The sequence below is a fragment of the Chrysemys picta genome, chromosome 2 (assembly GCF_011386835.1).
Source record: "Chrysemys picta bellii isolate R12L10 chromosome 2, ASM1138683v2, whole genome shotgun sequence".
Lineage (NCBI taxonomy): Eukaryota > Metazoa > Chordata > Testudines > Emydidae > Chrysemys > Chrysemys picta.
The window spans coordinates 47,520,919-47,534,239 of record NC_088792.1 but is presented as its reverse complement, the minus strand read 5'-3'; the positions used below and the strand labels follow the sequence as shown (position 1 = coordinate 47,534,239).

The following is a 13,321-nucleotide window of genomic DNA, read 5'->3' as shown; positions in this document are numbered from 1 at the left end:
CGCCGGGGTTGGGTGCTGCGGGCATGATGTGGGGCAGCGGCTACCCCGGCGGAGGGGGCGCGGGAGGCGCTGCTGTGACTGTTGCCTTCAGCGGCGCCCGCGACTGCTTCCTGCACCTGCCTCCTGCGCTGGCCTCCCACCTTCGCCTGCAGCAGGTACCGGGGGTGGGCCCCGTCCGGGCTCTGGGCGGAGGGGCCCCTCGGAGCGGCTCATAGCAGAGTCCCGTCCTCTCTCCCCACCAGCACCCTATCGCTGGGGTGACAGCGAGGCGCCCTCCTCCACCCTTCACGGATTCACACCTCCCAGCCGGCCTCCCCCTCATCGCTACTGTGACAGCGGCACTACCCGCCGCCAGTTCGTTAGACACCCCCTCTCCCTGCCAGCATCCCACTGCCATGGCGACACTGAGCCCCCCAATGCTACTGATACCCCCGACACCCACCCTCACCATGATGCTCCCCCCCTGCCAGTGATGCCCCCAACACCAGCACCTCCTCATGATGCCCCCTAATGCCAGTGACACCGCCAGCACCAGCACCTCCACAATGCCCCCTAATGCCAGTGATGACCCCAATGCCTGCATCCCCCACGACGCTTCCACTCCATACCAGTGGCACCTCCCAATGCCAGTGACACCCCCCAATGCCAGCAGTGCCCTCTAATGTTAACATCGCCTCCCAATGCCAGTAATGCCCCAATGTCAGCATCTCCTCACTACATGCCCCCAATGCCAGTGATGCCCTACTAATGCCAGCACCTCCTCACAATGTGCCCCCGATGCCAGCATGCCCTATGTCCTCACAATGCCCCAGAGCCAGTGACATCCCCAGTTCCAGTGATGCCCTCTAAATCCAGTGCTTGATGCCAGCAATGCCCTGATGCCAGCTCCTCCTCACTGTGTCCTGCAATGCCAGCAACATCCCCCAATGCCAGCGCTTCCTCACACTGCCTCTCTGATGCCAGCAACTCCTCAAGGTGCCCCCCCGGTAGCGACCTGTCCATGCTAGCGCCGCCTCACACGGCCCCTTATGCCAGCAACAATCTCCAATACCAGCACCACCTCACAACACCCCTTTAACGCCAGTAACACCACAGATACCTCCCTCAATGCCAATGACACCACCCGATGCCAGCACTGCCCACGATGCCCCCTTGATGGTGGCGATGACCCCTGATGCCAGTATTTCCTCATGATGACCCCTGATGCCAGCAATGACACCCTGATGCCAACACCTCCTCACGACATCCCTCAGTGCCAGTGATGCCTCCCCGATGCCAGCAGCTCCTCACAATGCTCCCCCTCCTTGCCAGCAATGCCCCCTGATGCCAGCACCTTCTGACATTCCCAATGCCAGCAACACCCCCCCTATATCAGCACCTTCTTACAATACCCCCTGACACTGGTGCCTCCTTACAAGGAGCCCCTCAACACTAGCAACGCCTCTGACACCAGCATCACAACACTTCCTGATGCCCCTGACTCCAGCATCGCCTCACAACACCCCACTCAACGCCACCATTGTCCCCCTCAATGCCAGTGCCCTCTCATAATGTCCCTCTTGATGTAAGCAACACCCCCATGCCAGCACCCCATCATGATGACCCCTCAAATCCAAATTTCCTGTCCTGATGCCCTACCTCTAGGCGAGCACCCCCTTGCAATGCACCCCTCAGTGCCAGCAATACTCCCTCTCCAATGCCCCCTCAATATCCTCAACACACCCTGATGCCAGTATCCCCTCATGACGCCCCCTCTCAATGCCAGCAATGCCCCCTCAAGACAAGTACTTCCTTGTGACAGGCCCTTGTGATGCCAGTGACCCCTCGCACCAGTCCTCCTTGACACCAGCAATGCGCCCCACATCACCAGTGCCCCTCACAATGCCCTGTTAGTGCCAACAATGCTAGCTGCACTGCCCTTCATGCCTCCGAGGCCCCTCTTCAACACCAGTGCACTCTCACAATGCACTTCTTGACTCCAGCAGCACCCCCTTGATGCCAGTGATACCCCTTCGCGTCACTCCCCACCACCAGCGATAGCCCCTATTGTTGTCAGTGCCCTCTCACAATGCCCCCCCTGTTGCCACCAGAGCTCCTCACCACTAGTATCCCCTTGCAGTGGCGAGGTGCTCCAAGCCTGTAATATTCTAGGTTGACATGACAATGTCTTGTTGGGCAGAGCACAATGTGAAGACCATGAAGCTGTGTTATGTGCGAGCCGTGCTTAGACCATGGTAATCTCAGAGAATTCAGGACAGGGGCCATGTTTGGACTAGGGTCCCTTTGGCCAGTTGACAGAATCCCCCATCCATCTGGAGTCTAGTGTGCTCTCTGTTATCACAGCCAAAAATCAAACCAGCACTCTTGTGGTCCACAGGTTGCTGGAATCACTATTGGGTAGAATTGCTACCAGCCACTCTGAAATTTACAAGGACTTATAGAGGACTTTGGGCATCCCGGATGTTAAGACCAGGAATATAGGAATGTATACTAGATCAGAGCCCTGGGACATCTAATTCAGTATCCTGGGTGACAGTGATAAATAGTTGATGCTTCAGAGGAAGGTACAAGAAACATAGTAGCTGACAATATAAAATAACTTTCTGTCAAGTTGCCTTTAACTCTTGTTGACTTGTCCAGTGAAACAAAATAAATGCAGCATCATAACATGTTTTTGACACGATACAACCCTCCACTTGTCCCCTTCCCCAAAAAATTGTAGCCTGGAATGTCATCCCTGATTCCTAATGCCACACAATCTGCCTGTACTCCTCCAAATCCCTCCTAATATCCCACATCTTTACATTTTCCGCACTCCAACAATTGCTTGATAGAGCAGTAGGGCTGGGGGAGTGCAGGCAGGAGCCAGCGGCGGCTGGCTATGTGTCACCTCTGCTGCCCACTCATTAGCCCTTTACGTGCTTCCCCTCTTGCTGTCCTCTCCTTGCTTTGCCCCTTCACTCCCCCAGCCCTACTGCTCCTCCATATCCCCCCCCGTGGGGCGCTCCCAGCACTGTGCAGAGAACCAGCCCCTGGTTGGAGTACTCAGCTCACCAACAGCCTGGCCGGCAGGCTCCTTCCTTCCCCCACTACCTCTGGCTGTGCAGGCATCCCAGGAAAACCCAAGACCCTCTGGCCCGAAGTGCTGGCCAGGAGGAGCCGATCCCTACATGTGCCAAAGCCCCGCACAGTGTTGGCACGGGGAAGCCTCTCAGCTAAGTTCTGGAGTGGTGAAAGGAAGCGATTTCTAGCCTGTTTATGTCTCGAACCTGCAGGTTCCACAGTATCCCCCAGGGCAGGGGCTTAGCACCCTCTTCGCCCACCCCTCCCTCTGGGTCCTGCCCTCAGGGAGCACGGGACTGCTCCATCCCCTAGGCACCCTCCTCTGCTGAGCCACTTCTCTGGCTGGGTTCGCTGACGCCCCTGCAGTCAGGTTTCCTGGGCCCTGGTGCACAATGCATCCTTAGGGCTTAACCACTTCCTCCCAGTACCCCCCCTCCTTCTGCCCTGTGACTGGAAGCAGCTCCCATGCCTTCCCTCCTGCACAGGGCCAAAATGTTGCTGCTGGCCATATTCTGGTGTGAACCCTGGAAGAAATCGGGGGGAGGGGCATGTGACCCTGCATGCCCCCCACATGAGTTGTCTCGGGAAGACACGGTCCTAGGTACCAGGAGAGGTGGGTCCATCCCGGGGGCCCAGCCAAGCATGGAGGTTGAAGAGTGCCGGGCAGGGAGGGTCGGGTTGGTCGGTCACCCCCACTGTGTGAAATAGGAGTACGGGAGTGTGTGCGTCACCCCTCCTTCTGTGTGTGTTTGGAGGGGGGTAGGGGTGTGTGTGTCACCCCTCCCCGTGTGAACTCTAAAGCCTTAAAGGTAAGAAGGTAAATAAAAAGAATCCAATTACACAGTATTTCTTTTTAACAGGGGCTCAGTCAACTTGATGCTAATTTGAACATTTATACGATTGCCATTGAATTTATTTGAATATAAGTAATTTTACCAGTTGTCCCATATTCAGCATAGGGAAATATGGTCATCCTAACATTAACCTTTAAAGGAAAACTGACAAGATGCATATATTTGAGTACCAAACAGATTCATAACCTTTTGTGCATGTCAACCTCTTTTTCTACCTTCATTACTTGATGTTCCTATTATGTATCAAAGCAAGGCCCCAATGATCACATTGGATATATATAGGCAAACCCTTGCACCTGCACAGAGAGCCCTATTCAGATTTGCAATGATTCAGTGTATTTCTGTATTACTAGTGCTAAGATCCTACATTATTCATTAAAATAGGGCATGACAAATCCAGAAACAAATTACACATTTCTGTTCATTTTGTAATCAAATGGAAGATTTTGTCTATATTGTTTGTCAGAATGAGGATTATTTAATTTAAATTGTTTGATATTAATGTTGTTCTGTTCTCTGAAATCAACAGGGCCAAGCTGTGAAAGTCTCCTGGGGTCACCAGCCTATATTCTTGAGTTGGATGGAAATCAGACATCATGGTCACCATGGTGAAAATATTGCTGAAATTAACAGACACCTAGCAGAGAAACTTGGCATTGCAGAAGGAGAGCAGGTTTGGAATGCACTTAAAAAAGAATTCTGAAGGAATAATGCTTTACAGTTTAGGCTACAATCATGCAACCTGTTCCATGCAGGCAGACAGATCCCCACTGTCTTCGCTGGGGCTGTATGTGGTAAGAGGTGTCCACTCACATGGAATAAATTTCAGGAGTTGGGGCTTAAGCCCCAGTCCTGCAAAGATTTACCCACTGAAATCAATAGATCTACTTACAGGGTGTACAGTTAAGTATTTGTTTCAGAGTAGCAGCCGTGTTAGTCTGTATCCGCAAAAAGAAGAACAGGAGTACTTGTGGCACCTTAGAGACTAACAAATTTATTAGAGCATAAGCTTTCGTGGACTACAGCCCACTTCTTCGGATGCATATAGAATGGAACATATATTGAGGAGATATATATACACACATACAGAGAGCATAAACAGGTGGGAGTTGTCTTACCAACTCTGAGAGGCCAATTAATTAAGAGAAAAAAAACTTTTGAAGTGATAATCAAGATAGCCCAGTACAGACAGTTTGATAAGAAGTGTGAGCATACTTACAAGGGGAGATAGAATCAATGTTTGTAATGGCTCAGCCATTCCCAGTCCTTATTCAAACCGGAGTTGATTGTGTCTAGTTTGCATATCAATTCTAGCTCAGCAGTCTCTCGTTGGAGTCTGTTTTTGAAGTTTTTCTGTTGTAATATAGCCACCCACATCACTGAACAAAACCACTAACCCAGCAACCTATCCTTGTAACAAACCCCGATGCCAACTCTGTCCACATATCTATTCAAGTGACATCATCATAGGACCTAATCACATCAGCCATACCATCAGGGGCTCGTTCACCTGCACATCTACCAATGTGATATATGCCATCATGTGCCAGCAATGCCCCTCTGCCATGTACATTGGCCAAACCGGACAGTCTCTACGCAAAAGAATTAATGGACACAAATCTGACATCAGGAATCAAAATACTCAAAAACCAGTGGGAGAACACTTTAACCTGTCTGGTCATTCAGTGACAGACCTGCGGGTGGCTATATTACAACAGAAAAACTTCAAAAACAGACTCCAACGAGAGACTGCTGAGCTAGAATTGATATGCAAACTAGACACAATCAACTCCGGTTTGAATAAGGACTGGGAATGGCTGAGCCATTACAAACATTGATTCTATCTCCCCTTGTAAGTATGCTCACACTTCTTATCAAACTGTCTGTACTGGACTATCTTGATTATCACTTCAAAAGTTTTTTTTCTCTTAATTAATTGGCCCCTTAGAGTTGGTAAGACAACTCCCACCTGTTTATGCTCTCTGTATGTGTGTATATATATCTCCTCAATATATGTTCCATTCTATATGATCCGAAGAAGTGGGCTGTAGTCCACGAAAGCTTATGCTCTAATAAATTTGTTAGTCTCTAAGGTGCCACAAGTACTCCTGTTCTTCTTTTTAAGTATTTGTGTAGGTCTTTGCAGGATTGAAGTGTGAGTGTGTAGTGAAATGTTAATTTAAAGGAAAAGTATTTTTAAAAGAAATAAAACAAGTTTGGAATTTTCTCATGGTAATTGTTTGTTTTCTTCAGTTCTTGTCTTTTTGTTTATAATTATGAACTTATTCCTAACGCATTTGACATTCTTTCTGCCCTGAGACTTCGACTCATTTCTCCTTGTACCACATGTTGCCGATTTGCTGTAAAAGGATCTGGCTTTCCTCACTGTTAGACCAGGTGCTATAGTTCTTCTTGTGACTCCTGTTACAAAGAGAAGTTGGACAGGTGCCCAGGAGACAGTACACAGTCAAAGTTTTGTCCATCATGTGACTGTAAAGCTTTCAACAACACAGTGTTTTGGTTATAGTGGGTGGAAAATTAAATTAACATGGGCAGAAAAGTATTACTTCACACACAGCTGTTCTAAGTATATTTCACACATGATAAACTTTATTTATAGAAAGAATGCACAGCAGGAAACATTTTAGGTCAGGCAGTGTGGCACCTCCACTTGTTTGCTTTTGGAAAATCATTACTGGAAAACTAATGGTTATCCGGCCACTGGACTATAAAACATCTTGTTGGGTCAACAGCAGAAGTAACTGGAAAATTTGTATGACGTATAGCTGCTAGAGTGGTTATTTTAATCTCAACTGGAATTGTTTTATCCTGACTCTAGATACAATAGTTAAGAAAAGTAGCCCATAGAATATTGTGAAAATTTGCTATTTTCCTACTGTTCACAAGATAATGATATTGGCTCTGCTGATAAGATCTAACTAGATTAGGGTACTGTTGCCCCCCTAGCTGTAGTTGTGGCCAGATTTTTACACATTTATGCTTATTTAAGATATACAAATGCTAAATAAAGAAATAAATCCTCACAATTATCCTGTTAAAATCGGGAAATTACTAGCTCACAGAAGAAAATCCTTATGAGCAACCTTCAGATCCTAGCAAAAAATTCACCAAATAAATAAAGTCTTCTGTCCTATCAAAGGAACAAATTAAAATAGATGGCCCCACTATCCCTTTGCCTTCAGGAAGCATGTGTTTATTTGCAGTAATAGGATTCCATGAAAAATATTCCCTTCTATTTACTATTGTACGGAAGGGAAAGGATATTTCTTATTTGTATTGTATACATTGAAACTTTAGGATCCTGCAGGTGTAAAGCCAATTGCTTATTTTGGAAAACCTGATTTGAAGCTGCAGTTGCCCAGAGGACAGAGGATTAAAAGTTGCCTCGTTTTAAGAGAACGTTTTTTAAAGAAAAAAATGTTGAGATGCCAGTATCTTGAAAAGTGCTACTCTTTGACAAATGGAGCTTTTGGTGAACATCACCCTTTATTTTTTTCTGTATTGACTGGCTTCTCTGAAACAATCTGCTTCTCCCTGAGCTGCATCAGCTCCCAGCATTCTTCCTGAGGGTCAGCTTATACCAATGAGATGACCAATTCCTGAAAGTTGTGTTGTGGAAGGGATGCTTCTGTGAGCCCACTCATAAAACTGTGATTTTTTCCTTACAAGTGGAAAACTGCTTCTCAACTGCTTCTGCCTTATATAACTGTATACAGTTATTTATACTTTTGAGCTTTCCAAATTCCACTTTATTTTTAGGCTAATTCAAAATTTCAGAAACATGTATTCAGAAACTGTGCTCTATGTTTTTGTTTGGTTTTAGTTAGGTTTTTTAAAATACTTCTGTAACCCCTATGGTGAGTCCTTTGTTCTTGGTATGCTTTGAAATTTGATTGATAGTTAATCCACTAATAATATTATTGATGTTGCTACTTCTTTTCACTTTGTACCTGCTGTGTTGATTATAGGGGAATGGGGGGGTCTATAGCCTAAGCATGGCACAAAAGAAATCACGAACTATATTTTACTCCTGGGGGAATTCTGCACCACTATTCTGCAGGCACGGAATTCAGGTCCCTCTGCAGATTTCTTAGCTTCCCAGCAGAAAATGATGGGGAAGCAAAGGGAAGCCGCAAGAGTGGTCACATGCCCGCGTGTTTTCCAGCATGGGCGGTGGGTGTCATAGTCACGGGAAGGCATTGTCTTCCCAAACAGCCTGACGTCCCCCTGTCCATGCTCCACCCCCAGGCCCCATCGTGCCTGCTGTTCCTTGGGGCAGGCAGGCTTGGGGTCACGGTGTGCCCCCAGGGCTGTGCCGTGCCACCCATCCTCCTGGGGCTGGGGCCCAGGGAGGCTGGGGCATGTTGGGGGTCAGGCCTGGCGGTGCGGCCCAGGGAAGTTGGGTCGGGCCCGGTGGAGCGGCCCGGAGAGGCTGGGGCCGTGCTGCCCGGCACTCAGGGGCCAGGGGGCGCTGAGAGTACTAGCCTGAGGCAGGGGCCAGCGGGCATGGGGAGGACTAGGGTCACTGGGCAGGGGGCCAATAGCCACAGTGGGGCTGGGCTCTGGTGGGCATGGAAGGCGCGTGGCCGTGGGTGGAAGGGGTGGGGCGGGGCTGGGGGCTAGCCTCCCTAAGCCAGGGGTTCACCCACCTCCCATGCTTTCTGGCACCGGGAGCAGCTGGCCTGGGGATACCCATGGGAGTAGTTGGGGGAGGCACTGCCCCAAGAAACAGAGGCAAGGAATGGGGGGGCACACTGGGTCACATGCCGCTGCCATTTCTGGGAATGCAGAGCTGCCTGGCTGAAGGAAGGTTCAGTTCCAGCTGTTGATTCTGCAGCTGAATGCTGCCTCCTGGGTCCTAGTGCTGGTCAAGCTCCTCATTCTCTGTGCTGGGAGCCTTCCTGTTTTCTGTACAATTGTGAGTGCTTGTGGTGGGGCAGGGCAAGAGGGTGGGGTGGAGGAAATGGGGGTTGTGTGCTGGGATGGGGGGAAGACGCAATGGGGAAAGAAGGGGGTAGGATAAGGGAGGGGGATGTGGGAGTGAGAGGAGGGGGATGAGGCAGGGGGCAGTGGGGAGAGGAAAGGTGATGGGAAAGGGGGGAAGCGGGAGCCCGGCATGTGGTGCCGCCCAGCATGTGGTGCCCCTCAGTAGCAGCAGCTGGGGCTCATCCGTTAAGCAGGCCCATCAATTCCCCCACCTGATGAGCCCCATCTCCCGTGCACCTGGACCACCCCGAAGAGTCCTTCCACACGCAGACCCTCCTGTCAAGCCCCAGACCCCCTCACCCATACCCCATCTGCCGAGCCCCAACCACCTTCACCCGGCTCCCCTGAAGAGTCTCATTTTCCCTGCACTCAGAACCCCGCAACGAGCTCCTGTGCATCCATCTCCCCTACTGAGCTGCCCATACCCAGACTGCCTCACACAGAACCCTCTCACCCCTCACCTGGATGCCTCCACACTAAGCCCAGCCACACTTGGATCCTGCTTGGCTGAGCCTGCCTGCCCACACCTGGTATGCCTGGCACAGAGGGCAGGGCTCCGGGGTGTTTCTGGGGTAGGCCTGGCCCTTGCGTTGTGTCAGGGTCCGGGTGCAGCCTTACCACTGAGTCCCTGTCCTGGGGGGAGGGAGGGCTGCAGGGTGATGTCCCACCTTTGTACAGCACTGGCCTGTGCTCCTCACTGGAGCTTCCACAGTTCTTTATTGACAAAAAAATTGTAGAATTTTAAAATGTGCACACAAATTTTATTTTTTTGGCACTGAATTTTTAATTTTTTTGTGCAGAATTCCCTCAGGAGTAATGTATTGAAGCTTCATGCTGTGTTAAGTTGTATAGCTAATGTAATTTAAAAGGCAAGTAATTTTAATCATCCAAAGTGTACAGTGAAGCAGACTTCATTCTTTCAAATTACTTAAAGATTTAACTTTTTTCTTTATGTAAATATCAGAGGCTAAACATTTTTTTTTAAAAGTGTTATTTTCTGCCAGATATTCCTTGAGCCATGCTCCCAAGTCTTATCCTGTCAGCAAGTAGAAGTGGAACCCCTCTCTGCAGATGATTGGGAAATACTGGTAATAAAAACATTTAAATTGCTCTCATACTTTTGTTATTCATGATAAGCATTCCCCGGCCCTCAACCTGTTCCATTTCTCCTCAAGGCACTGTTTCCTATACATTGGTGGTGTACATTGCACGTGTATAATTCAAATTTGATTTTATATAGGGATATACAGTTTGTATCTTAAAACAAATGCAAAATGTAATGTGAAGTATTTGATTTCTAATTATGCAAAGTTGTCTTTAGGAGCTGCATGCTTCCTCTCTTGAAAAGCATCTTCTTGACCAGATTCGAATAGTATTTCCAAAAGCCATCTTCCCAGTGTGGGTTGAGCAGAATACTCATATTTACATTCGAATTGGTAAGTGGTGATGGAGGCATTTCGTGCAATGCTACAGAGAGCCTTTATCAAAGGTAGATAAATGTACTGATGATTTTTGTTTAATTACAGGTACACTAAAGCCACCTGCTTCTTATGGGAGACTAGAACCTCGTACACAGCTTTTCGTATGTCCAAAAACACGCCAGCTTGAAGAAAACACCACCAATCTGCCTTCCTCAAAAAGTGACTTTTTACATGAAAGATTTATTAAAAGTAACATGGATCAAGGAGAAATCATAAAGGAACCTTTGGCCAAAGAATCTCATTTAAATCCAGATGTCCTCAAACAGTGTAAGCCAGATGCAAAAGAGACATTTGGCTCAAATGTCCTGCCAAACGTATGGAATTTTATCGGGAGCATTTTCTCTCGCTCTCCTGAGCAGAAACAGGAGACTTCCTGTGGTCCAAGTGAAATGAGTGCATTCAGAGATGAGCTATTAAACTTGATTCACATGGACTCTATTTTCAGAGTATGTCAGTCCCAGCCTCCTAGTGTACAGAGCACATCAGCCACAAAGGCATTTCAGAAAAATACCATTCATGTTTTTCCATGGAATCTGGAGTTTGTTGATCTAGATCCCAATATTAAAGTGTCTTATGGGAAGATTAGTAAGCTTCGCTCCCTAAGACAACGCCATCGAGAAGCAAAGCAGAATCTACCATTTGAGAAGCAAAAGCAAATGTCCAGCACAGAAGACAGAAACCAGTATGGCTCTAATATCAGTCAAGAATCCAGTGAGATCTCTGTTGTGCAGATAGTATGGAATGGATTTGAAGATCTAGAGAGTGCCATAAAGCATAACAACAGTGTGGAAGCCATGCATGTTGGAAGAGTTTGGGTTAGTCTGAATACAGTTGCTTTTGGGGTTTTAATAAGATAACTTAGGGGTGCTTGATTAGTATAAAATTGTATAGAGTAGATTTTGTAAACATTATTTTTTTAAGTAAGGTAGACTAAAATACAATAGATAATATCAAGTGTAGCTGTTCTTTGCTAATTTGTCCTGTTCTGGACTATTCAAACCCAGCAGTAGCCCTCTGAAATGCACAGCATAGGCTGGGTCTCCACAGCTCTGTGGCAATTCTGCAGCAAAAATGAGAAAGTTCTCCAGCATCTTTTTAAAGATTTTCTGGAATTTGTGAGTTATTTATATTGAGTGCCTTAACAGTCTGCTTGTAGCTATAGTATTCCAGAGACTCTGAAATTATCTATGTGTACATACATATTACATATAACAAGGTATGTGGTTACATCACATACTCATGCCTCTCTGGTGTGCTCTGGCCTCCAGCCTTCAACAAACTAAGGAGTAATGGTATTACATATCATAGCATTGTACAATTGATGTATAATTTTAGTATTTTTTAAAAACTTTAATTAAAGACAACAAGGAGTCTGGTGGCACCTTAAAGACTAACAGATTTATTTGGGCATAAGCTTTCGTGGGTAAAAACCTCACTTCTTCAGATGCATAGAGTGAAAGTTACAGATGCAGGCATTATATACTGACACATGGAGAGCAGGGAGTTACTTCGCAAGTGGAGAACCAGTGTTGACAGGGCCAATTCAATCAGGGTGGATGTAGTCCACTCCCAATAATAGATGAGGAGGTGTCAATTCCAGGAGAGGAAAAGCTGCTTCTGTAATGAGCCAGCCACTCCCAGTCCCTATTCAAGCCCAGATTAATGGTGTTAAATTTGCAAATGAATTTTAGTTCTGCTGTTTCTCTTTGAAGTCTGTTTCGGAAGTTTTTTTGTTCAATGATGGTGACTTTTAAATCTGTAATAGAATGACCAGGGAGATTGAAGTGTTCACTTACTGGCTTATGTATGTTACCATTCCTGATGTCCGATTTGTGTCCATTTATTCTTTTGTGGAGGGACTGTCCGGTTTGGCCAATGTACATGGCAGAGGGGCATTGCTGGCACATGATGGCATATATGCACCAACCCAGGAACCAATCCCTATAGCAAACCTCGTTGCCTACTCTGTCCCCATATCTACTCTGGCGACACCATCAGAGGACCCAACCACATCAACCACACTATCAAGGGCTCATTCACCTGCACATCCACTAATGTTATATATGCCATCATGTGCCAGCAATGCCCCTCTGCCATGTACATTGGCCAAACCGGACAGTCCCTCCGCAAAAGAATAAATGGACACAAATTAACTATTCCTCTCCTGGAATTGACACCTCCTCATCTATTATTGGGAGTGGACTACATCCACCCTGATTGAATTGGCCCTGTCAACACTGGTTCTCCACTTGCGAAGTAACTCCCTGCTCTCCATGTGTCAGTATATAATGCCTGCATCTGTAACTTTCACTCTATGCATCTGAAGAAGTGAGGTTTTTACCCATGGAAGCTTATGCCCAAATAAATCTGTTAGTCTTTAAGGTGCCACCAGACTCCTTGTTGTTTTTGTAGATACAGACTAACACGGCTACTCCCTGATACTTGACACCATGCAAGGCATTTAATTAAAGAAACACCTTTATTTTAAAAATAGTTTGTTTAAAATAAATTATTTTATGTTAATAAAAATTAATTCACAGTTAAGACACTGAAAACCTTAATAGGAATCTCCAGCTGGATCTCAGGATACATACACACTGCAAAATAAATAAATAAAAATGCAGCTAAGAATTTCAGAGCCCAGGTCAACTGATTCAGGCTTGCAGTACTCACACTAGGGATAAAAATAGAGCCCAAGTGAGAATGTCTGCATTGTTATTTTTGGCACTGTAGTGCAAGCCCAAGTCAGTTGACCCGTACTCTGAGACTAACTACTGTGGGTTTTTTGTTGTTTTTGTTTTTTTTATGAGGAGTGGGGTGTTTTCAGTGTAGACATATCATTACATGCTGTTTTGGAAGATTGCACTTGCAGGTCTCAGTTGGTAGCCACTGACATTTCAATGTCCTGACAGCTCT

At 46.8% G+C, this 13,321-nt stretch overlaps 1 protein-coding gene across 4 annotated transcripts in view; it reads left to right on the top strand.

Annotated features, from left to right (window-relative positions):
* PEX1 (peroxisomal biogenesis factor 1) overlaps positions 1-13,321 on the top strand; it is a 54,170-nt gene that overhangs the window by 372 nt on the left and 40,477 nt on the right. For 2 of the 4 annotated variants that reach the window (XM_008163456.4, XM_008163455.4), the window contains exons 1-5: positions 22-155; positions 4,447-4,590; positions 9,929-10,012; positions 10,246-10,360; positions 10,451-11,220. In XM_008163456.4, the coding sequence (XP_008161678.2) occupies positions 24-155; positions 4,447-4,590; positions 9,929-10,012; positions 10,246-10,360; positions 10,451-11,220 (1,245 nt within the window). In that variant the 5' untranslated portion in view covers positions 22-23. Of the gene's footprint in view, positions 1-21; positions 156-4,446; positions 4,591-9,928; positions 10,013-10,245; positions 10,361-10,450; positions 11,221-13,321 lie in introns of those variants that run through there. The other 2 variants (XM_008163454.4, XM_008163453.4) reach the window with 1 other exon arrangement.